The sequence below is a fragment of the Lampetra fluviatilis genome, chromosome 11, assembly GCF_964198595.1.
Source record: "Lampetra fluviatilis chromosome 11, kcLamFluv1.1, whole genome shotgun sequence".
In the NCBI taxonomy this organism is placed as follows: Eukaryota; Metazoa; Chordata; class Hyperoartia; order Petromyzontiformes; family Petromyzontidae; genus Lampetra; species Lampetra fluviatilis.
In genome coordinates this window covers 10,895,706-10,921,848 of record NC_136285.1, presented here as the reverse complement: position 1 = coordinate 10,921,848, position 26,143 = coordinate 10,895,706, and the positions used below count along the sequence as shown (strand labels likewise).

The window sequence follows — 26,143 nt, the reverse complement described above, 5'->3', positions numbered from 1 at the left end:
CAATCAAGAAATTAATACCCTCGCAACAATATTAAATACAATTTTATACGTAAATAAGGTTTTAGCATGTGGAGTGGGGTTATTGTAAATGAGAAATCGTAGAGTTCCTGATCAATAAATATATTCACCCATCTCTCTCCAGCATCGAGTGCCCTATCGGCTCACATCAGCCTCTCCATCTCAAACACTCTTCTCCCTCCCATCCAGGCTCACAAAAACATCACTGAATGAGGTGCAAACACAAATGCAAATATTTAAGGACGTTTTGGCACCGCCGTCGATCGACCACACCAAGACCGCAGGTCAGTGGCGGTTTTTTAATCTTCGTGCCTTTGCGTTCACACCGTGCGATCCCACTGAAGATTACGTAGCAGGGATAGTTTGCGGACAGATCAGATCGAATAATTGGTACCTTTGGTATCCGCGACGTTAATTCCCAGACCGCAAGGCTGTCGCGAAGGCACTGTTTCTCACAGACGCATCTCGTCTATAGTAGGTTTAGTCTGGGGCAATGTTACTTGGTGGCTTCACCCAATTTTTGTACTTTGCGAGTGATTTTTCGAAATTGGACCATTACACCGGCACACATTTTTTTTTTTAACGCCACGCTACCTTTAACATCCGCTCATGAAGCACGCGGTGCATATTTGTGATTCATACACCCACAGTGTTAACACACCCACAGTAATAAACCAGGGCGGCCACTGGGCTCTAGCCGTACCGTAGACCCAGGCAACGACGATGCACTCCCATCCCGCTTGCCACAGCAGGGTCATGCCGCTCGCAGAGTAGTAGTCAAACAGCTGAAACACGTACATGCCGCCCTGCGGGACACACACACACACACACAAGGCCGACGTAAGCGTCTTGTCACGGCAAAGCGCCGCGCTGTGTAAGGTCACGTAAAACATGGCCGCTCCGCTTTGTGAAACGTCCCAGCGCGTAAACACGGGCTTTTGCAGCGTGGGTTTATGGCAGCGTAACGATTCGGAATATCCCGTTGGTGAATGTTTCTTTATTTTGCTTCTACGCTGTGTTGTTATTGCGCAGGCAAATATTGAAAACAAATATCTGCTATGGCAAGTGACCGGTTAGCACCGGTGCGATAACGCTGCGACGATGGTGGCACATTTTATCCCTTGTCGTTCCGGTCAGTGCGTTTCATTGCGTAACTTAACTAAACACACGATGTGAAGTGTGGCAAAGGCGCTTAAATGGGAAACTAATTTGAGGCTGGTGAATGTCACACACTGACAGCTGAATTGGCGCGGGGCCACACCAAAGATTGCTTTCACCGACGCTCACAATAGAGCACTTGTGTTGGCTCCAACATTCACGCACAACCGGCAACAGCAGCGAGCGTTCACACGGGCCGGGTTCGCCCGTTTGGAATTTCCACGGAGTTGACGAACATTCTGGCATGCAACGTTGACTGCTGAGGAGGGCAAGTGGGCTTGGGAAGAGACCAATGACCGAGTGGCAGCCAAAGGATGGAGCATGCCCGAAAGCCGTCCACTGGGGAGGTGGAGCAATGAAATCAGGTGGTGTGCAGGAGCTAGTCGGATTATTTCATTGGCACACCTCTAACGATTAATCATACACATATACACCGGACACAATGAATAACAACAACCCTTCAGGTGGGCTTGGTCAGGATACATCACTTTAAGGGACGATGGTTGACGGTCAAGAGTAATGATGGAGAGACAGCCAATGGAGTGAACACGCTCAAGGGGATGTCCACCGCAGAGACGGAGCGAAGAAAGCGGCTCGCGGCTCAGGAGCTGGACGGGAATGTTGCAACGTAAACGGCGCGAGAGACGGCGACGGCTTGGGGAGACGGTCATCCACCGGGTGGACAGGTCGTGGCCGCTGGTGATAGTGACGGTGGTTCACCTCGGTGACCATGGAGATGGCGATGAGGAAGGAGGTGAAGCAGCAGACGCCCACGAAGACCTCGCGGCGGTAGCCGCCCGTGAGCGCGGCGGGGAAGAGGTCGGAAATTCCCGTCACGAAGCCTTCGACGCCGACAAACTGTGAGGCAGACCGAGCGTCGGGCAAAACGCGCGCGCTGATAAGGGTACAGTAGAACATAGACCATCACGCGAACCCCGGTCATCCTCGCAGCAGCTTTCGGCTCGCCGTCGAACAAAGACGATCACCGCATCGCGCGCTTTCGGATGCGCTTCTGCGGCCGTCTGGAACACTCTTCCTTCCGATATTAGGATTGAAAGATAATTTATTTAAAACTCCTTACGTTGAGTTTGTTATCCTTCCACCCGTACCTTCAATGAGCACAGTTGGCTACGTACAGTGCGAAATAACTTCAACATACATCTATATATATAAAATCGCAAATCTGTCTGTCTGTCTGTGTGTCGCCGGACCATACGCAGTTTCATTGGACGAAATGTGAGGGATTTGCGAGACACGATTGGTCCGTTTGGTTTTCCACGGCGGTTGCCCCTGGCAACGGGTAGCGACGCATTCGCTGCGGGGTGGACGCCATTTTTAATTCCCGTTAAAAATATGCGCACGCATTAACACGCGACTCTGAGATAAATTCATCAAAGTTTCACGTCCTCTTCACTCCCCCCCCCCACCCCAATGTGTGCAATTACTATTATAGGGTCGGTAGATAATAAAATTATAGCGATTAGACAGTATTATTGTAGCGCGGGGGGGGGGGGGGGGTAACGGCCCCAGTACCCAGCCTCAGCCGGGTGGGCAATTTAGGCGAGGCCGGAAGCTCTGCACGGTACTAGGCCTCGACACCCCACCACACTATAGGCCGTACATATTACTGCACAGCGGGCGAGGAGATCGTGGCTGGGGGGGGGGGGGCAGGGGTAGCAGCCCATCTGTGTATATATGTAAGGTTATTAAGAAATATATTTTTCACCCGGGCAACGCCGGGTACTTCTGCTAGTAGGCTATGCAATAATTCACCACAACGGGATCAAAATTACAACTGCAGCCACTGCCACCATCTGTGCTGTCACCGTCCACCCACGCTGTGGCCCAGGCCCTCACCTGGCTGTCCAGCCCCAGCAGAATGAGCATGAAGAAGAAGAGAGCAGCCCAGAGTGGAGCCACGGGCATGAGGGACACGGCCTTGGGGTACGCGATGAAGGCCAGGCCTGGACCTGCAGTAGGCCACACACCAGCACAGCAGCCACCACCAAAAAAACACACAATTATATATCTTTTCTTTCTCCCCCCCCCCCCCCAATATTGTTGTAATCACGCTCTTCGGCATGGGGTTGTGAGTTGAAGGCATTTTCATTTTCAACACTTCACCTTCCAGTGTGTGGACCTGCACGACGCCGTATAAAACAATAACCCTGCAAAATCACATCGCAGAACGAATTCTCAAGTCACTTCAATCGAAAAAAGAAACTATATTTTTTATTTTGTTTTACCAGGTAAGGCCCACTCAATTAGATAGCTCTTTTTCAGAAGCGACCTGGCCACAAATAATGATTTCTCAACGAGGTAGCTTATCAGGTGGAAAATGCATACTGATTCCAAATATGGTGGGGGATAACCAGAGGACGTGGAGAAAAATGCCACACGACCACAGAGAGAACGTGCAAACTCCAAGTCGGGATCGAATCCACGACCTCCTGCATACCGAGCGAGGTAATTAACATCTCGCCATCCATAGCTGGAATAAGCCAAATTAAGTACAATAAAAAAATAGCTCGTGTTCTTTTTCATGCGCGAGTGACCAGGCTGAGACCATGAACTCACTGCACACCCGATGACCTAGTCTAACCACAGGTAGCTGAACAACCGACTTGAACCCAGGGACTCGGCAGTGCCCGCTCAGTGCTCTGGCCCCTTGAGGTGCCAGCCAGCCAACTCAGAACACACGCACGCTTTACTGCAGTGGCAAGAGTACATCAAGTGCCCTCTCAGTTGTGCAACCTTCCCATGAACCTCAAAGACACTGGAGTTGTGTTCCTATCAACGGAATGTTAATAAAGATTTCCCCACATGCGTTGCACGAGACATTTATTGTGAAGGCAGCTATCACCCATTTACAAGCATGTACACACATACCACGTGCTCGCACGTGTACCATACATATCAGTCTATATATGTCAGCTTACGTCACACGCACATGACTGAAATGCAAATGTATGGATTTTATTTTTTAGGGCCCATTGTCAATCTGCAGTTGAATTAATGCCTCCCCGTGCCGTGTCAGTCGCCGTAATCCCCCGTGTTGGTCAGTGCGCGTTGGTGAAGGCAGAGGCAGCCGGCACCGGTTCAGATATCACTTCGCCTCTGATGTTACCCGTCGCCGGCAAATCAAGTTGTTGGCGCGATGGCCTAATCGCCGAGACCGCCGCTCCGCCCCCTGCAGTGCGGCGAGTAATATATCTGACCGTCACAAATCCGCCCTGACCAATTTACCGCCCCCAACCCAGTTCTTGGAAAATGGTGTCCGGCACATATCCACAGCGTCCGCAATGGCTCCAAAAGGACAGCACGTTCACTAAAGACGTACAGGTGCAGCCCTGCGATCCCTTGCCCATCCCACTGCTGGCAAAAGGGCCTCAACGCGAGGAAGTGCTAGAAAAACCCCCCACTATACTGATGGGTATTTGGCCTTCTCATCCACACTAGCCAGGCATCTTGGAAGAGGTGGAAGCATCCACACTTCGCCTCGCCACGCGCAGAAGTGAATAAGGAAATGTTCCCATTGATTCAACTGTGGTGATGGGGAGTTCATATCGAACGAGCGACCTTCGGATTGCGGGTCCAGTGTGCCGATCAATACTGCTGCAAAAAACGAGATCTTTCAAATAGGAAACTATTAACTTAAGAAGCCATCACATGAGTTCCTGTTCATTAGTACCTCCTCGTTATGCATTCATCTTAAGAATTTCATTTGGGAAAGGCCGGCTTGTCTTATATCATCAGCCGCATCATAATTTACAGCACTCTATTCTTAAATCGCTGACTTCAACAACACATTTACCTACGTTCAAAATAGTTTGTGGGCAGTTATTTTGCCCTGCAAGTTAACTGTGCATGGTGCAACTGTCAATTAATAAACACGTTCATATGTTCGACCTCCTTTCGCAGATCCTTCTAAAATACCCAAGCATCCAGCGAGGTCACAAATGGTCACATTATACTCCACGCAAATATAGACTTGCTAATTGCGGGAGGTGTGTGATGCTTGTAGATGGAATCTCCGAGTCCCATTGGACGATGGTTTTATGTATCACGTAAGCCAGTTTCCAATAATTCATCATTCACGACCCCGACAGCTCATGGCTCCAGTCTATGGTCCGCATGAGGACCCAGCACACTTTTATTGTAAAACTGCAATGCGAGACGCAGATTCAACTATTCCATCAGCAGCATACATTTTGTCTGCAAGGGGGATTCCAGTTGTGAATTCGCACCATGTCAATGCATTTCCACGCCCATGATCGGAATGGGAATTTGGGATTCCAACACAACCACGGGAAAAAGCTCAAATTCCACGAGCAGTTACTGTGGATGCGTTCCATGCCACTCTGTGGGCTGGTCTGTAACTTCGCTCGAACCCTGTTGTCCCGAACGTACGTGGCGCAATTACCATAGCCCTGTTCCACGATAAGATGTCCCACCTGATAACAAAAAGCACGCCACATTTGCTCCGCTTTATCGAATTTGCCCTTCGCCATAAAGTTCAAGGTACAGCACTTGTCACTTTTGACGACTTGAGCGGCGAATTTCTGCGACGGGCCCCTCGCTCATTGGCACCGTATCTGCCCGCGCGCAGCCAGGCATGCTTTTTGAGTTGGTTAATCATCCGCTCGCTAAAAGTTTGTGAAAATAGTCGCAGGCAAGGGATTTGGTGCTCCTTTCTTTTTGTTAAGCGAGTTACTGAAAATTGTAAGCGCAAAGTCAATCATTCAATTAATGGCCGATGAGACGTCGCTAATCATGCAATTAATCAAATAACATTTTGTTCCATCCCCTCGCGCGTGATTAGAATTAACAACACATCTCCTCCTCCGCTGTGCAATCGAGTTTGTTGGATATTTTGTCAAAATTACAAAACATCATAAAAATGCCGTAAATTTGGTGCAGTGTAGCAACGCCTTCTTCATGAACTGAGCGATTGCAATGTTCACGTAATATTAATTACGTAAAACGAGACCCGTTATGTAACAAAACTGGCGTCCTGTGAGCATTGTATCGTGGTACGGCGTGCGCGCACACACACACTGTCCTGGAAGGCGTTGACGAAAGGCAGGCAATTAAGGGTTATTATTACTACGTTCAATTAGCAGAGTAACGGCGACTTCCGCAGGCTTTGGGGGGGGAGGGGCCCAATGGAGGTGGGGGGGAAAGAGTTTCAAAGCCTCCGAGTGCTGCGCGAGTTGGTGGTGACAGACGGGGTGACTCAATTCGCTCAAAAAAGGACCTCCCGGAAATGTTTCCAACCACGGGACGCCGCGGGCTAAATGGAGTCAATGTGACCTGTTGGAGCGATCGTGCTCCACCGCAGAGAACTCTCACAAGCACGCGCGGCACTGTGTCAGCCACCACGCCATTGTGAGCCCCCCGCAATCTCGGTTCTCATCGCGCCGCCCAAAACACTTCATGTTCAATGAAGCAACGAAGGCAATGCAGCCGAGCCCAAGCCAATAGAAACCGTTACAGCTCTCGGCTCGGTCAACCAAGGCCGTTTGTCCAAGTTCCCAGTCAACCTTCGCTTTGCGGAAGGTCGCTCACTCTCCTCCACTTACCCCCACAGTCAGGAGCTCCCTGCCCTCAGGCACCCATGCTGTTGACTGCCTGCCCCTTGCTCCGGTGGAAGCCGCGGGGGGGGGGGGGGGGTTACCCACACTTTACCCCGCCACACGTGACCCGCCCATTGGGTGTGGCGTCCCCATTTACACTCGCTGGGTGGACAGAGGCGACTCCTGGATCGCATTGCAAATGGAGTGCGATCGCCGGTACGCCACGGGGCAACATCCCAAATTGTGCTGCGATTTAAAGAAATCCAAAATTTGGTATCGTCACCAAGTCGGAGCTGCACTACGGCTGGGCTTCAGGACAAGGGAGTGGAACGTGACTCCGCACCTGACTCGGCCACTTGGGAGATGTCAACGCCCTGCTCGGCCGCCATGAACCCCAAGGTGGAAAAGACGACGAAGCCAGCAAAGAAGCTCGTGCCACTGTTGACGAGCGCCAGAATGAACGTGTCCCTGGAGAAAAGAACACAGAACGAGGCCAGTGTCGCTGGGTCAAATGGCGGTTGGGGCGTGGGGGGGGGGCAATGTTTCTCCTGCAATGTGGCCCGGAGGCCGGACTTCCAATCGCCCCTTTCCCAACTGCTACGTCCGAGAGCCAAGCCAACGCCGGACCCTCGTGCAACTGGTGGCTTTGCACTGGTGATATTCGCCATGCCGAGCCGGAACTCAGCTGCGGTCCACTGGCCCTCCTCGAGAAATCGGATTCTGTCTTGGAGGTCAAAGAAGGGCCAGGGCCGCGGGGGGCTAATGATGCGATCATCGTGCGCGATTGTCAGTCGGCGTACCGTGAGGATACGGCATCGCCGCATCGTCTACACGCGCCTCGACTCGTTCGTTGCGTGTAACGTCAGCGGCGGGCACGGCTTGGTTTTTGCGGTGTGAAGAAACAACGCGGTGTCTCGTGCGCCGGGCTGGCTGGGCTAGGCCCCAGGGCAAATCGCTGGCGCGGTGGAAGAGTTTCAAGAGAGCTCTCCGGAGCACTCGCTCTGTCTGGTGCTGCGGATGTGTGTCTGTGTGGTGCGTCGGGTGCTCAGGCCATTCTTCCAACACGCTGGCATCGTTCTTACTTATCGTGGTCACTTCATTAGTGTCATGCGGGCACAGGAATCAGGTAGCACACAAAAGGGCTGCTCGGGCAAGACCGAGAAGCACAATGGATTTTTTTGTTTTTCAAGTTACCGTTGTAAAGCTCTTGAAGCACTCTTCAGAAATGTAACTAATGGGACAATGGATAACTTCAAAGGAAAACTAGTAAGTTAACTCATTGCAGTTGATTGTTTTCATAATTAACCTCTAACAAATTGGAAGCATTTCTCTTCAATGTAGCACTGCACAATGAAAAAAGCAAGTAAGCACTCCTTCAAATTTGTTTCATTACCTCTAAAGAGGATAATTAATAGCAAAAGAATAAATCTACATAGGTTGCGTCTGTCACCAAAATAAATCAACAGATGTTAATAATTATTCTAACGGTTTCCTTTGTATAATTTAATGTTTAGGTTATTTATATAAATGAGAAGCGTATGTCGACATGAGCAGTCAAACACACACACACATTCTACACACGATTAAAAAATGCAAACATTTCTAGACAACAGTACTCTTACATTTCTTAGGATAAAGTGTGAAAATAAGGCCCCTAGTGTTCATTGTTGAGGCCCAAGGCGAAAGAGAGTTACACTAAGGCACCTTCATGATGCTTAGTGTTGAACGGGCCTTTTTTTTCAAACAAGTTTTTAAAAAGTCAGACCAAGGCACCTTTAGGATTCCAAGAGTGGAGTGCAAACGCCCCAAAATACCAGAAAGTGATTATCATTGGCGGCGCAGTAATTTGAAACCACCTAGTAAACAAATTATAGTAAAATTACGGATTTATTTGTAAATTAACATCGAAATAAGCAGACGCGTAAATAAGCAGACGTGCTATGTTGTGAGTGCAGGAACACAATGTTGCGTCAGGCAATCGGGGCTTCGGCCAATCGTCGCGCGGGCAAGCTGTGGTTAGCGCAGTCGCTCGCTCACCTATAGCAGTTGTTGTTGAAGCGGTTGTAGCTGCCGAGGGCGGACAGCGCGCCCAGACCGATGGCGTACGAAAAGAATATCTGAGTGCCCGCGTCTATCCATACCTACACGGGTCACGCAACGGGCGTTTGTGAGCGAGTGTCAGCACACCAAAAAAAAAAACACACGGACAACGATGTTGCAGTACTGAAAATCATGGGGTTTACGCGAATTCGCTTGCTGCAAGTGCGGTTGGGCATAAAGGTGCCAGTCGAAACGTTTCGAGAATGGATTATCGAAAGTTGTCGACGCGGTTGCATAAAAAGCGCGCGCAGCGTGGACTTGGTTTATTTTGGCCTTGAAGATAACAACACCATGATCGCAAGGTTATGAGAACAAAACCCTATTAATTTATTTACGCCTATTTTGAACACTACGAGTATTATACATTAATGCATTGAGTTTACTTATGTTGGGGGCGGGGGGGGTTAACTGTGGTATTTTAAACACAGTAATAAAGAAAACAGGGAGCGAGGAAAGAGGTAGCACAATGGCGGACGCATTGCGCTGTAAAACCAGCGACCCGTAGTGCCACTCCCGGCCATGGCTAAGATTGCCTCCTTCCCCAACTCACATTGACCAGCGTGGGGAAGTATGGTCAAACAACCCCAATGAAATGACACAGCGTGGCATGGCCTTCATCCAGCAGTGTAATGGCGAAAGGGGCTGTATATTATTATTTTAAGTCGAATAGTAAAATAGCTACGCGTCTGTGTGTACCATTCAGATTCCAACCTCCAAACTGTTTTGACTGACCCTCGCATACAGTGCTCATGTTGAGGTCAAGGGGTCATGGCCCACACTTGGGGTGCCTCCATCCCTCACTTCCTTCCTTTATTTTGTCCCCACTTACAATGTCTGTGTGTGTGTACGTTAGTTAGGGCGATTGTGTAGGTGCTCGCTAACAGCATTTGCCCCTACAGTCTGTTAAGGCTATATGGTGAAGCTTTGTCTTTTTTAGTTAGGGCAACTGAGCGATGATGGAGTGTGGCATTGCGTTATATTTGCAATGCCTTACTTTGTGCAGATACCCAAAAGTTGTATTAATACCTGTCCAGTGACGTACTCGTGTGAATTTCATCACTTTAGATTACTTTTTTAACACAAAATAACTGATAACTAAACATTTATGTAATTCCATTCAAAATTAGGTTACTGTTTCTGACAGCAGTGATTCATTGCAAATGTTAAGGCACTTCAGAATCAGAATCTGTATTTATACTGGAGGAAATCCGATGAAATATGAAGCTCGTTTTGACAACTGTTCAGTAGGGGCGGGTCAGAGATTTACAACAACAAACAATACAAAAACACGACAGGAGTACAGTACACAACACTCTAGTACTCCGTCATCTGTAAACTGCTGCGTGATGCATTTATAGTCTACATGGAAACCTCGTGTGCATGCAAACCTGAATATTTTAATTATGAAAAGGTCAGATTAGTCAGATGCAGGGCTTAAAGTATTAGTGAGTCAGCCATAGACACCTGTTTTCTTTCGTGCATGGGTGCATTGGCCTGTTGCCCCGGCTAGCCACGATGGAAAGTGGCAGTCACAAACATGGAATAACACTTACACCCACACAGTCACGAAAATAACACAACGCGTTTTTATTTAATTTCAAATGCTGTGCTATTAGATTTAATGGCAGTGTATTGTTCCATTTTACATTGCAGTTATATTATTCCAAAGTGATGTTTTATTCCATTCATCTGCAGTCAAATTTTGATTTAAAGCTTTCGTGACTGCAGGGATTCATATTCTTGGTTCTTTCGGTAAAGTCACATAGAAAGAACCAATAATACAATCTGCAGTCGTTACTTTATTTAGTGGTGGTGAATTTATTTTTCCAATTCAATTACTTCCATGAGCCACAGCCCACTGTTTCCTCGATACATATTCATTGACCTCCCAAATCGCTGCAAGTCTAAACACCGCATCAATTTCAATCAAGAATTTACATGAACTTCACATCAACACAATCATTATTGAAGCTTGTTATTTTTGTGCGTAGGACGGTTGAGTCCAATAAGTGTGAAGTAGTTTTTGTGTTCAATGAAGACAAGCAGAGCATATTACAAAGTGCTGTCCTGACGGCACTTGTAGGGTTTCGTTAAAATGATACCGTGGAGGGCACGGAGCTGTTCTCTATTCCCGGTCATGCCAATGGCAATATGCCCAAGAGCTAGATGCCAATGTCGAGCTCTGTTAGCCACGAAAGGGATTCAGGAGGCTTTGTGGAGTTCTGCTACTCCTCTGTTGACAGAGAGCAGCCTGCAGCGGTTTTCCAATACGATCCATAGCTTGGGTTGCATGGCCACAGTCGCACCGTGCCCTGTCCATAATTTTCCATTTATGACGGCGATGTGTGCATCGACCATTGGACTAATCATGGGTACAACACTAATTACCACAGCCCATCTCTCTTCAATGAGACGCTCCTGAAAACCTGTACGCAGGTTAACAGCCAAATCGCTGTGGCATTAACTAGCCGTAAAGATCATGGGACCTCCTTTGCCAGTACCAAAATATACTAATAGGGTTTTTCCCCTTTTTTTCTGGCAACAAAATTTACACCTTTTGCACAGTTCAAAGACAACGCACTATCAGAGTAATGAGAGCTCGGGGTGAGCAGCTACATCATGGGACCTCCTTTGCCAGTACGCCTTTTGGCGTCATCTGGTCGAACACCATATGAAACTAGGCTCTAAAGAAAGCTGTCTCTGGTGTGGACCAATCAGTTTCAAGGACAATGCATACATTATCAGAGTATTGTTTTTTGTTTGCATTTGACTGCAAGTATTGTGGTTAATGTAAACATGATTCCTTGCAAAAGGTGTCAGTTTTGTTGCCAGAAAAAAGGGGAAAACCCCTATTAGTATAGCCGTGAAGAGTATGTGCTGTCAATGATTTGTGATGGCCACGAAAAATGATGACAACAGTGGTGGTGATGGTGATGATGATGCTCACCTGTGGCTGCCCGAGCTTGCTCCAGTCGGGTTTTAGGTAATACATAATGCCATCATAGGATCCTGGGAGCGTCATCCCATTGATGAAGAGGATGATGAGAACCAGGTATGGGAAGGTCGCGGTGAAATAGACAACCTGCAAGCGAGAGCACCGAGTTACGCAACTCCGATCCTTGCTGTGCATCTCAAGCGAGATTTTCACTACATTAGATGTATCCCCAGGAGTGCACTAATGCACACACAGTCTTGACAGCATTTTACAAATTAAAAATTAAAGTAATCCATATTTCTAAATACCAGTGTAAAATAACATTTTTTTAAATACTACCAGACTTTGTAATGATATAGATATGTGCTCTGTACTTAACAGCATGCAGTAAATTCACTTAAACGTCAGGTTATTATTATTATTGACGCGCAGAAACGCTGATGGGAGTTGGTAACATTTCTGATGATTTTAGTTTTTTTGCAATGAAATGGATGCCCATCGTGATCTTATTAGGTGTGCTTTTGTTGGGAGGCCCATGGGGTATGGCCGCTAATATTGGGGGGGGGGGGGGGTTCAGAGTGGAACGTAGAGAACTCATCTGTTCTAATTCGGGGGGGGGGGGGCCCGCGGCAACCAACCGCACCGCGGCACGCGCGGCAGAGTCTTGAGCAAACGCGGTCGCTGCAAACGAAGGCACCTTTTGCAGAGTTTAAATCGACCGACAAGAGCCGCCCAGTTTAACACGTAGGCCTACGCAACCAATATCATCCATAATACAGTTGTTTTTATGGGGGGGGTTTAGATCGCGTAAAAATATAAATGTGTCGTTAAACCCGTCACGTAAACGGAATGTGCCAATTCGTTACTAGTACAGCACACGGGGGTGTTGGAAAGCCAAGCCACCCGTTAGCCAAGCCAAAGACGACCCATTGGCTTTTGTCTGCAATGTCATTTATCATCGTGAACTGCTTCACGGTCGTGGCGACGCATTCAAATGGCGGGGGGGGGGGGGACATTGTGGTGACCTACATGGCAGCGTACTTAGGAGGTGCTTTAGGCATTAACCCAATACCAGTATTAACCGCTGTATGCCAGCCCAAGATCTCATGGTGGTGGAATTACAACCGGGATAGGTGGCCCTGATACTATTTTCGAAGTGGTAGTGACCCTAAAAAACCTGGTCCCATTATCAAACACGGACTGTGATCCCACGTAGTTTTAACTGACAGCAGGCAGCATGGTGATAGCCCCCTAGACGTATGTGACAAGCGTGTTGATTGCGTGTGTGTGAGTGTGTGAGTGAAGGGGGGTGGGGGGGGGGAGAAGAGGGTTACGTCTTGAGTGCAGAAAGAACATTAATGCTAGAATCCTCAAAAGGAGCTAGATGCCGTGCAAAGCAGAGGCTGTGTGTGGCACAAGGCACCCCCGTAAGCAACCCTATGATGAGCACTCGTGTAAAAGCACAGCCGATGAGCAACCACTAAGTGTTTTTGACCCCCCCCCAGCCCCACCAGGCCCTCCCCCCCCCCGCCCACCCCACAGGATCAACGGTACACACAAGAGGCATCGTGTGATATCCAATAGCGTTGCAGTTACTAAAGCATACAGGATGTAGATGCAGCACCTCAACAATTAAACGCAAGCCGAAAGCGGAGGAAGTCCGTCTCAAAGTTGAGCGCGTGAGCAGGAGTCAGCCATGTTACACGGATTCCAATCCGCTACGTGACTGGCCCACTGCTCAGAGCTTAAAAATACAAAAACAAAAAAATACAACACACAAGACAAAAAAACAGTATTTTTTCTTTTCTCTCTCTTTTTTATCTCTCGTTCTCTCTTTCTCTCTCTCTCTTTTTTTTAACAGCCCTCCAAGGCATTCGATGCAGCAGGACAGCATGCAACAACTCTCTCGCGAGCGAGTCACCTTTCCCGTGGACTTGACGCCCTTCCACACGCAGAAGTACACGAGAAGCCAAACGGTGACGAGGCACAGCAGGAGCTCCCAGGACACGGAGCCCGCGTCGCCGAGCCCGTTGGAGATCCGCAAGACCTTGCGCCTGAGAGAAGCGCAAGCGGCGTGCGTCAAGGATGGGCCTTCCTTTCCACGGAAAGCAAATCGATACTGTTTCTACGACATCCCTACCGACACGCATACATTAGCCCCTCTCGGCCAGCAACGGCTGACTTAACCGTGTTTTGTCGCTCGCACCGATCGCTCAGGCGGGCGTACAGACGAGCTCCGGTGCAAGGAGGTAAATGGTTCTGCCCCAGTCTTCGGGAACATACAGTACGGGGGGAGATTAGCCGAGATCCGACGGAACCGAACAAAAAGCGATTTAGGAGTTCATGGAAACGAAGACAATACATTTCTTCCAAAATATGTTTAAAAAAACATCTAAAACATAGACTGCCATTGGCCCTCACGAGACACTACTACCCCATGCCAAATGCAATTAATTCTTGCCCTCACTAGATGCTATTAGCTCTCTCTCTCTCACTTGGTGCTACTAACCCTTGCTAGAGACTGCTACATCCGGCTATTGCTAGACACTCTTCGCTCATGTTGAATGCTATTAACTCTAAATAGACGCGACTAGCCCATGCGAGCCACCACTAGCCCTAGCCCTCGATAGACACTTTTATCACTCACTTGGTAATGTCAGCCCACCCTGTTCAGCAATCACGCAATGGGTTCAGCTGCGGTTCTGATCGATGCCTCTACACCACCTTGATTACATTACGCCTAATGGTGTTTGTGCACTAGTGTTGATTTTTTTTCCCGCCGGCTATCATCTGGGAAATTTAGCAGCAGCGCATGGCCGTGATCCTTAATGTCCCCTCAAGAAGGACCCTGAAACGCCACCCCCCCCCCCCCCACTTTACGCCTTGGCGTGACATCACCGTCAGCCTCCGCAAGGCTGCGGCAAAACCACCTCACAGAAGTGAATAACGATGCAGGAAAACAGGCCCGTTTATGGCAAGTAGAAAACTGAGAGTGTTCACGGCCACACACGCACGTTCGGTTACTTCCATTGCCGGTACGTAATGGCCTACGAGGGGCGCCGCAAAGAGTTTAGAGAAACTGATTTTAAACGCACGTACAAATTTGAAAAAAAGTTTCACCGGGAAAACAAAATCCGGTTCCGAGCCGTACAAATTTCAGGTTGATTGACACGCGACTAGCAGTATTTGCAGGGAATATTGAAAATGTGGACACCCCTCTTGTGGAAAAATGTGATCTATTTAAGCGAATTCGGGAGCAGTTCTGTGACATCATCTTCCGTGGCCGTCAATCTGCCACAGGGTGGGCTTGATGCACCGCTATCGCTGCCGAGCTGCAAACTGAAACGCCTCCGCCTCGTGCCACGACGGTGCCGTAGAGAACGAGGTTCAGGATTAAAAAGGCGAGAGAAAAGGAGGGAAGTGACCCTTGCGGACAAGCCGCGCTCACACCTTCAGCCCTCGTCGCAGCAGTTACCACACGGGACTCCCCATTAAGCCTGGCATTATACATTAGCGCCGTTTTATTTTTGGCACGGTACCTCAATTCCCGAAAACCTTTTGACCTTCCCTCATATAAGCAGCTGTAAATGACAGGGAATGAATTCCACCACTTCTCCTCCCTCCACTCCCTCAACCACCACCCCCTCACCCCTCCCCCCCCACCACTATTCCAGCGCGCCGGCGGAGGCACGGCTAACGACGTCGGCGCGAGACTCGAGGGAACGCGATCGCTCCATCGATTGCAGCGGCACGCCGCACACGTAGCGGCCAGCCCTGTACGCGTGACCTTTTTTAAAGGGGGGGGAGGCATACAAACTCGGGGATGGGGAGGAGGGGCCCCGACACAGTCAATGTTAAAACGAAACATTAAGCAAACGTTAAACTGTAAGCATAATGAGCAACGATACGATCTGCTTTTTGTCTACGGTGCATTCTGCTGCTGTGGCTCTCACTCTCCTTCGTGTCCACGTGAGGAAAGGCTGCAACGCTCCATCAACCTCTTGATTCGACTAATTCAGAGTATTTTGGCTGCTATAAATGTCCACGTGATAAGCCACTCTGTTGAGCTACCATTTGTGGCCAGGTCGCTTCTGAAAAACAGCTATATAGCTCAGTGGGCCTTACCTGCTAAAATAAAATAGTTGAATTTTTTTATAGTTTATACTTTTATGAAATTTTGTCCAGGCCCCTCTAGCTGTTGCAGACAGCCTGTATGTCAAATTAAACAGGAGATCAGTAATTACCAGAGCTGCAAATGGTGGGTGCAAGAATTCAGAAGAGGACACTAAATAAACCTCCAGCACCGCCCCCCCCCCCCACCCTCGACGCTACAGGGCCACGGCGCGTTCAACGTTCAGCATGTTCCAGGTTTCCTGTCGCTTGACGTCGAGTATGAAGTGAGACTTGATGGGCGGTGAGCCTTCGAAGACACGAAATGTTCCAACTCTTAATTCTAGATTTGAAGCTTTCGTGACTGCAAGGATTCATACTCTTGGGTTTTTTCGGTAAAGACACGTAGGTAAAAAAAAATAATAATAAAATAATAATAAATGAAAATAACAGCCAAATTTACTGTATCAATTGGCTGTGACGGTCCCACCTGAAGACGGAGACTTGTGTTGCCTCCGAAACGTCGTTATTTAATCGAGTTATTTTAAATTATTATTTTATTATTATTTTCCTACGTGACTTTACCGAAAAAACCTAAGAGTATGTTCCAACTCTGACCGCGAGGGCCAGTTTTCCCAAGCCTCATTACCAGGGTCCTCCCATGCCCGGGAGTTACACAGGTTGCCAAGCTGTGCACTTCCATACACATTTACTGCATTGTCACCTTCAAGACAATGGGATGTTTTTCAACAGAGCAATGTCCTTCAGAATGTGTTCACGGACTTATTGTACGTCTTGTACACTGCCTGACATCGGTAAAAATTAAGACAAATGACGCCTTGTGGTTTTTCATCTCCGGCCGCGTTGGAATTTACTGCACTGATTACACGGATCCCACACAGCGGCAAGGAGCAGGGATAGGCTGCCTCCGCTTCCTGTAAATGGGTCAGGAATTGCTTAATCAAAAAAACATTGTCCTACAACTCTCCTGGGTGTCTTAATCGGTGATTCATGTTTAGATTAATGCAGGAATGCACACGTGCTTTCCTGTACGTGCACTTGCTCATGCACAGTGACCACACATGAACGTGTCAAACATGCCCATTGACCAATTTGTTTTGGCTCCGATGAATTGACACCACATGGGGGAGGCCTGTGATGTAGGGCTCAGCACGGCAGCCATTTGTGTACAGAGAGGAACCACAGCGCTAGACCAGCAGGAACATTGACTTTCTGGGTTCCTCTATTCTATATATGTTCTCTGTGTATTCTCAGTGTCCATTAGGACACACCAGTCCTGTGGAACATTTTTTAGCCTGGTGTCGAGACCTGCAACAGCAAATGTTCGCGCTTTGTAAGTTTAACATTGATGAAGATGACGGCGACGACAGTGAAAGTGCGCTTGGGCAGGTCACGCCGCAAGATGGGCAGATGGCCAAAGGTCAAGAATAATAGGGGGGGGGGGGCAGTCAAGGAATGGAACGTTCTGAGACTTCGATCCCACTGAGCAGATGGAGTGATGGAAATCAGCTCACGTGCGAGGTGCTTGGTAGATGATTGCATCGCAGGATCGTGAGAGATGTCAAGAGCCTTTGGGAGGCCTTCATCCAACAGTGGATTGATAATGGCAGATGATGATGGTGGTGGTAATGATGGACGAGATTAAACGCGGTGACCGCGTAGAATAAGAGGGTTAGGCGAAAGAGATTAAAATGGCTCAGAGACCTCTAGCACCCACTCAGGAGTGCAGCAGGGACATGCACGCTCCGTGGAACCGTTCACCGCAGGAGCGCCAATCCCATCGGTGTTTATTCCGGGCTGAGCCTCTCAGCTTAGGCACTCTATGGGAGGCTGCTCTGACTGCACAGCAAGCACAAGCCGTGGTTCTCTACGATTAGAGCATGCGTTGACACTCGCTTGGGTGGGAGACCACACTTTGAGGGTGACAACAATTGAATGACAAAGATTATTGACCGAAGATGGAGACTGTGATAACCAAATATAATGATGAACAGTGGAGGGGTGTTTCGATTTAAAGCTTTCGTGACTGCAGGGATTCATCTTCTTGGTTCTTTCGGTAAAGTCACGTAGAAGGGCAGTAATCAAATAATAAAAATAAAACATAATAAAATATTTTATTATATTATTTTATGTTTTATTTGTATTCTTTTATTACTTCCCTTCTACGTGACTTTACCGAAAGAACCAAGAAGATGAGTGGAGGGGTGGCGCAGTGGTTTGCGCACCACCCTATGAATCTAACGAGTTTGATTGCTCACCATGGATAATGTCAATGGTGGGTAATATCTGAACCAGTCCTGGGTCCTCCCTTTACGAACTTGAGAAGTTTGGTTGACGAAGACCTTGTACACTGTTATTGTCATTATTGACAAACAATTATTATGTTTTTCGTTTTACTGGGTATATAACTATTTCATCATGTTTCAATGCACGTGAATGAATTACTCGCAAAATATATGCCGATGCCATGTTTAGGATCATGCAGTGAACAAAATAGTAATAAAACAGCGGACGAAAAACACGGAAAAATACATAACACGGCTGCACACCCAAGCGAGACGGCAAAACGGACGGAAAGAGGTCAAAAAACTTACTCCCAAAACTCGACGACGGGGGAGGTCAAGGCCCCCTGGTTCATGCACTCGCTCTGGTTGGTCGTTCCGTTCGTGCCGTTCAGCAGCAGGCAGTGGCCCGCCCCCTCGCTGCACGTCGCCGTGTTCCAGGCGTTGCCGCAGGTGGCCCAGGGCAGCGTGGTGGCGAAGCAGTGGATGAAGTAGTACAGGCCCCAGGTGAGCACCAGGATGTAGTAGGTGTTGCAGAAGAAGACGATCACCATAGAGGAGAGGCCCAGGCCTGCAACGGAACGACATCACGACAACGATGCATGCCGCCCCCCCCCCACTACCGCACACGAGCGCCGATGATTCTAGTTTGAGGGGAAGTCAAAGCCCAGAGTGAAACTCTATTTGGCTTATCTTGTAGATCAGTGGTTTTTAACCTTTACTGCGCAGCCTTGCACCCCCCCCCTTTGGTTCTCAATCGTAACTTTTTTTTATATATATATAAATATATAGGTTTGATAAAACAAAGCAATTTGTACTTACGTGCCCGCGCTTAATTTGTGTTTCGATGATTTACCTTCTAAATAAATCTGGCCATGTCTCGCACCCCCAGAACGGGCATCTCGCACCCCAGGTTAAGAACCGCTGTTGTACACAGATAGATACACTCTCACGCTGCTCCCCTTTGGAATTCCCTTGCGTCATCTCTATTCACAAACTCTTATTGTGACCTTGCTCATTTCAAGAAATGTATTAACTCTTACGTATGTTATACCTTTTAAAAAAAATGCAACGATAAACACCCTTCAAAACTATTGCTCTTTCGTCCTGCCATACGGAAGAAGAAACAAGATGAGGATACCTTCATTGCCGCTGCTTGTTGGAGGTCACTTGGCGTTTTTGGGGGCTGTGCTTAACAATCGCGATTTTAATTATATTTATTGAAAGCTGCGTGCCCCTGGGCTGTCCGCCAAACAATTTGAATTGCTCTTCTTGGTTCTTTCGGTAAAGTCACGTAGAAGGGAAGTAATAAAATAATAAAAATAAAACACAATAAAATACAATTCTCACGACGTTTCGACCACAACGCAAGCAGCCGTCCTCATGTGAAGACCAGGTCTGTCGGGGAGACAGCGTCTGAATGAACACCACCAAAACGTCGTGAGAATTATTTTATTATTTTTTTTTATTACTTCACTTCTACGTGACTTTACCGAAAGAACCAAGAAGATGAATCCCTGCAGTCACGAAAGCTTTAAATCGAAATTTGAATTGCTGTTCATCAGTAGAAAGACGTAAAAAACACGGCACGATTGCACACTGACGCACTCAAACGTATGGGCGTAATATCGTGTTGATGTCACTGAAGTGCTATGGCGACATGCTTGACCGTAAACTTTGACTTTAAAAGTCTTGTTTCTCATGAGTGAAGCGTAAAACTCACGCGAGACAGCCAGAGGAAACACTGAAGGCATTTACAAAATAGGATCTGCGTTTTACATTATGGTTTCTTTCACTGCGGTCCCTGGCCCCGAGCCACTCGGTGTAAGCGTAGCTCGCGTAAACACGGGGTAGTCGACAAATCCGTAGAAGTGCATGTCGCGCGTGCGTGGTGGGGCAAAGCGTCGGTATTACCACCTCTTCCGAGGCAGCTGGCCAGCGTGGTAGAGTATTTATAAGAGTTCGTGTTCGAGAAACGTTCCCTCGAGTGGAATCCCTTCCGCCAGCAGTGGCACAAACATGCAGTTGCAGGGCTGCACCTATACCCCTATTTACATTTTACCCTGAGCTTGAAAATCAAAACACAAAATGTGGAAATGCATTTAAAAATAAGTCCAATCCAATTGACAGAATGCTTACCCATTACACACCAAGTGGACACAAACGGCCGCCTGTTCCAAATTCAAATGCGCTGCACAAACAGACTCGGCGGGTTGACCTCTTCGCGAAAGCCAAGCCTTCTCGCCAAAACTGCATCGCGAGCCTCACAATTGGACCCATTCAAGTCCCGTGCGCATGGCCCCGTAACACGAGCCTCCGCTAAATGAACACAATCAAGGAAGACTCTTTGACTACGTTTCCAAATTATTAATTTAGTTTTTTTAAACGTCGTCTATGAGAATGATCAATTTGATACCAATAAATTTGATACCTTTATGACGTGTAAACAAACGCCGCTTATCTGACGGCAGGGCTGTAAAATTGGCACGTTCGGCACGTACTCCGGTGACGCGTCGGCAGTGAATGACCCATTTCACCGATGTTTTGATGGCGGTGTTGGATCAGCCTGTGCTTTTCCAGATCGCATAGGGAGCAGGTATATATATTACGCAACATTACCACATCAGCACTTCAATAACATGCGCCTTACCATCTCCCTGTTATTTTTCAAAGAAAAGTTAGAACCCCATGTGCTGCTTTTTTTAAATCTCCTACCTAACCTCTTGTTTTCAACTTGTAAAAAAATATTTTAAAACACGTGATGAATGCCTGCCTACCTATGCCGACCTACAAAATCATCCAGAATGCCGACCTCTCATCGTATCGGGATACCGTGCTTGGATGGGTGACCACTCTGCAGGTCATATTGACATATTCTTAGGTTTTTTTGGTAAAGTCACGTAGGTAAAACATTTTAATTCATAAAAGTAAAATTAAAATAAAATAAAAATCACGACGTTTCGGAGGCAACACAAGATTCCGTCTTCAGGTGGAACCGTCACAGCACGATAGCTGTATCAAGTGAGAGTGACATATTGACATAGGCAGCTCTGCTTTGGGGCTGTGTATGGGGCAGTAGAGGGCAGTGTAGGATAATCCATTGTACAGTCCTGCACTGTGATTCTATGCTCCAAAGTCTATGGCTCCCCGCATTTACCAACCCACACTCACCGGCATGGTTAGGTATGGTCAAATAAACTTTGCAATCTGCAATCTCTTTTTGTGGGGGATTGACAAAGCAGGTTGTACAAATAATTGTGCTAGGTGGCCCAAGCCACATATTTTACACCAGCTGTAAAATGGTAATGGAACTTCCTGCAAAATATTTAGACGCTTCAGAGACAAATGAATGTTTCCATCTCTATTCGTGTGCCCGCAAGCCAAATGAGAGGGAGGGGAAAAAGGGACACGTGGCTTAAGGGGACCTCAAGCTCAGGGGGAAGCCACCAAAAATTTAGATTTTTTTTCTCAATTTTCATGAACATTTCTTGAGTACATTTGAACTCCTGTGTAAATAATGTCCTTGTATCTCCAGAAAATTGGCTTCCATTTAATAATGAAATCGACTAATAGAATAAAATTAAAAATTGCAATATAAAAATACGCTCAATCGTGCACTTCGTAATTATTATAACACTTGCCTTTGACAAAGGCCACAGGAAATTAGGAATGGATGGGGCGCTCAGCCACAACATTATTGTGTACAAGGGCCCCCAAAATCATCTCGGCAGGCCTGCTGGTGTGCAACGTGTTCAATGTCATACCCTGAAAGATGGGGGAGATATTCCACACCCCGATGCTGCCTTGTTTCATGAACTGTCCAAGAGCGATCTCCATGAAAAACACGGGGATTCCTCCGAAGAGAGCTATCAGAATGTACGGGATGAGAAAGACCCCTGCAATGGCACAACAAAAGAGACACGAAACAAGCCATTAATTCACTTACACCATCAGAGCAATGCACTCCTCATCAAAAATAATGTGGGCGATTCCCACAAATTAGGCGACCTCACATTGAATATTTCACGAGCATCCTGATAACGCATATGTGGTACCATGTTGAAGATGTACACATCTGTAGTTTTTGACAAGATGGCTTGTTTATGGAATGTCAGTGGTTTTGACAAACACATAAACGAATGCACCATCACCATCCCAGTGCGGATGAATCACATTGATTGAGAACAACTGACACGCCGAGCGGTAACCTACGAGCATTGCTTCTTTATCAAATTAATTTTCTTCTCTGAACCGAGTCATTATTGGTTTGCAAAACTATGCCCAAGCAAAACATACAAATTATAACCCGCAGCTTCAAATGCATCTCGAAATGCACGTCTGAGATCACGGACCTGCCCTATTAAGGAAGCAATGGAAAGTTGTGGTGACATCAACAGAAACGGCCGGGATGATGCTCGGCTATTGTTGATTTTCCTCTTCACACTTTTTCGCCGATTTACATCACATTTTCCATTGCCGCAACGCATTTACCGCACTGCGTGAAACAAGAGGCCGTCGTCACTGCAACAGGCTCGTGGAGGATACAAAGGAGCCGTCAATAGGGTTTGCATTGTGTGTACGTTGAACTTCTCTCGCACCATACAAAGCCAACTGTGCTCATCGGAGGTGCGGGGGAAGGACAACAGACTAAACGCAAAAAACGGAGAACGCGATGGTAAACGCTTGCACATATTCACTCTGGTTGTGCTTGTCATTTTTGTTTTGCATTACTAAGTCTCGGACAAGTAGCGATAAAACACTCGATTATAAAAAAAAAATGTGCTGTTCCTTGTCAATCGACTGCTGAATGAAGGCCTCCCCATGCTGTCTCGGTCTTAGGGGTTTGTTTGACCATACTTCACCACGTTGGCCAGTGCACGGTGGTAAAGCGGAGTTGAGGGGGTGCAAGAATATTTCAGATATCCCTCGCCACTGGTGGTGTTTATCGGTTGTTAACCATGGCCAGGAATTGAACTATTTTGACCAATACTTGTAATTCTATAAACGGTTTAAAACAAAAAAGATCCCATGCAGCCTGTTGCCATGGCGGTTTGTGGTATACCAGCATCACAGCCTCCAGAGGGGAGGGTAGGACATTTGATTTGGCCTGCGAGCTCTCTGCAAGCATCAAGGGGCCCTATCACGCCGATGCCCATCGCTGGTGTACCCTTGCAGAAAATTATCTGTAGGGTCGAGGGCTCCATTGGGCGAGTTGCAAATCACCGCACCGCTGTTGCGATTCAGGGCCAAAAAAAACCCAAGAGGTCATCGGAGGTCGCGGCTCCACCACAACACGGGGGAAGAAGAGGACAAAAACAAAACCCCGGTTTCGCACTCAGCATATTATCGACAACACATGCATGACCTCAAATGAGCTCTTGCGAGCGAGCGAGCGAGCGGCGGTGAGGAGCGCAGAGGCGTGAGCGTCCACCACCCCGAGCATTCCGCTCACACGCCGCTACAGATCGAACGAAGATACTCCAGCACCCCGCACTGCGCCACTCCGCCCCCCGCCCCGCCACCCCCTTCAACTACAACGAGATCCCAGGACCGTGAACTCGTTTGTTTGCTCCCGTCCCGAAACGACGCCGCGTCGTCCACAGGCGTGAACCACACCAGAGCCGTGGGGAGCAGCGGCGTGGGCGGCAGTTGCGACGTTTACGTTGCCGACCCGTAAATCCCGCCGCCGCCTTATCCCGACGCCGATGACAGAACGAGCCACCGTTCAACTCTTTAACGGGGGTGATGGCACCGCAATTGCCTTGCACCGGGCTGGGTTGCGCTTGCAATGAGTCGATGGCTCGCTGGCGGCTGGATGCAAGTCGCGGAACGAACCCGCCAGGTGCTCTGGGCTAACTGACCGATGCGTACCGCTGGACACGTGGAATTCTACACTGTCCACGCTGCTGCCGTGTGTCTGACATTCTTACACAACCCGCATCGCCGACTGCCCGTGTGGCAGCTGTTGCTGCTGCCCTGTGGTTAAATATAACGACGGGCATCATTCTGCCCATCGCGCCCGGTATGGCTCCCTCTGTGGCTTTGGGCGGCTTGAATGGCTAAGTCTTGACCCAGTGACCCGTAACCCTCTCTTGTCTCCTCAACCCTCGCCCCCACCCCTTCCTCCATCCCCCCCCCCGTCCTGCCCCCAGTGTTGCCAAATGAAAGCGAAAATGTCACCAAACGAACCCATGCAAGGTCACTAGATATCGCTAACCCTCCAACAATTGTAAGAATGTCACTCGGCAATTTGCCAAATATTACACAGAAGTAAACTTGACACACGATCCCTCAACGCATATCTGGAACCGCTGCTTAACCATGCACAGTGCCCTCTTTCCCAGAAAGTCACGTGATTTAACAGAAATTAAGTGGCTAGGATCTCGCGGTAAAATTGCTGAGTTGGCAGCGCTGCCGCCTTCGGCCGCCCTCCAATAGACAGCGTGTGCCCACCGATGTTCGATGTTGGTAGCAACTGTGGCGACCGCACGGAGCCGACCCATGGCTGCCTTCTGGCACCGCTAGCAGCTGCAGTCGGCGCGCTCATCAACGATCGAACCTGGGCGGGCGGGCGGGGACGACGACGCTCGACCTCATGCCACGAGTGCAAATGGCCAACGGCAATCTGACAAAATCAGCTTTTCCCCATTACAGCAAGAAACATGCGCTTGGGGGGGGTGGTGGTGGGAAGGACGGGTCTGTCAGCTGTCCATCACGACGGCCCCAGCGTCCAATGCATTACTGTGGCAAACTGGAAAGTCAGCGCCTTATTTGGGCCCTTTGCGGCAGCCGCAGCGGTCAACTGTTGCACTTGAGCTTGACGACCGGGATGCAGTCTCACCAGCGGGATAGCGTCGGCACCTGTTGTCCAACAAAGTGCTCGATTTCAGCCTCCCCACCGTCAATTTTGTGTTTCAGTCCCGTGGGGGATGTTTATTTCTTTCTTGATGGACGGACGGACAGTCGCTGCCATGGTGTAACGGTTTGTACACGGGACCTGCAATCCCGGAGGTTGCCGGCTCAATTCGATCTCCCCAGCGTGCAAAGTCGGTTGAAACAATGGAAATTTCTTAAATTCCATCACCCACACCGCCCCCCCCCCCACGCTGCCTCTGTCCAACCAGAAGTTAAAGATGGGAACAGCAGAAGAATCGACTTTGCCGTACAGTGCTCCCGTCTCTCTTCCAAGATGTTTCAGCTCCCTCTCGTGGAGGCCCTTCCACCAACAGTTGTGTGAGCGAGTAGTGGCAGGGCTGCACACCTTTAACTTTCTTTCGTTTTCTTTATCGACATCCAGGTTTGTGCGGCCTGACACGGACTCAAAGCCCCGGTCCACCGAGCGTAAAACGCCTCCTCTCATAGCATCGCTCGAGCAATTCCAACGGATGCTAAATGGCACCGGTAAATAAGCCGTGAAAGCCACCCCTTTGTGCACTCTTGCCTTAGCACCTCCTGTCCCCGCTCGCATAAAATACGCCGTTAAAAACCCAAGTTGATTTAGGAACGGGGTGCTTACCCCTAAGGGAGCTGCTGAAAATGTTACCAAAAAATTAAAACGTTGTGCGTGTTAAAGCAAAATAATCCAGGAGATGTGTCAGTAAGATATTAATCTGAATCTTCATTTGTGATGGGCTATTTGATATATTTAAGTAATCGATCACTGTAACGATTATGGATTTGACTCTTGGACTCTAATATTATCAAACACAAAAATTGTTGAGAGGAAGAAAAAAAAAGTCTCACCTTTGTTGCAACGTGTGACGCTGGACGGGAGGTGATGGGCGGGGCTTGGTGACATCACTGACCAATCAAATTCACATCTATTAATTTCATATATATTCCTGAGGTTACTATTGCATGTAAATGTTTTATGGCAGGCTTTCATTTATTGCGTACCACACACTGAGTGCCTTGGCATTTCAGCCAGGTCACATCCGCTTAAT

General features: G+C 48.3%; 1 protein-coding gene across 1 annotated transcript in view; it reads right to left on the bottom strand.

Annotated features, from left to right (window-relative positions):
• Positions 1 to 26,143, bottom strand: part of SLC6A8 (solute carrier family 6 member 8) — a 39,514-nt gene that overhangs the window by 5,466 nt on the left and 7,905 nt on the right. The window contains exons 2-10 of the mRNA XM_078860965.1: positions 21,965 to 22,096; positions 18,513 to 18,771; positions 13,709 to 13,841; positions 11,800 to 11,934; positions 8,790 to 8,893; positions 7,096 to 7,220; positions 3,034 to 3,146; positions 1,897 to 2,034; positions 722 to 824 (exon numbers count right to left, since the gene is read on the bottom strand). Of these exons, the coding sequence (XP_078717091.1) occupies positions 722 to 824; positions 1,897 to 2,034; positions 3,034 to 3,146; positions 7,096 to 7,220; positions 8,790 to 8,893; positions 11,800 to 11,934; positions 13,709 to 13,841; positions 18,513 to 18,771; positions 21,965 to 22,096 (1,242 nt within the window). The remainder of the gene's footprint in view (positions 1 to 721; positions 825 to 1,896; positions 2,035 to 3,033; positions 3,147 to 7,095; positions 7,221 to 8,789; positions 8,894 to 11,799; positions 11,935 to 13,708; positions 13,842 to 18,512; positions 18,772 to 21,964; positions 22,097 to 26,143) is intronic.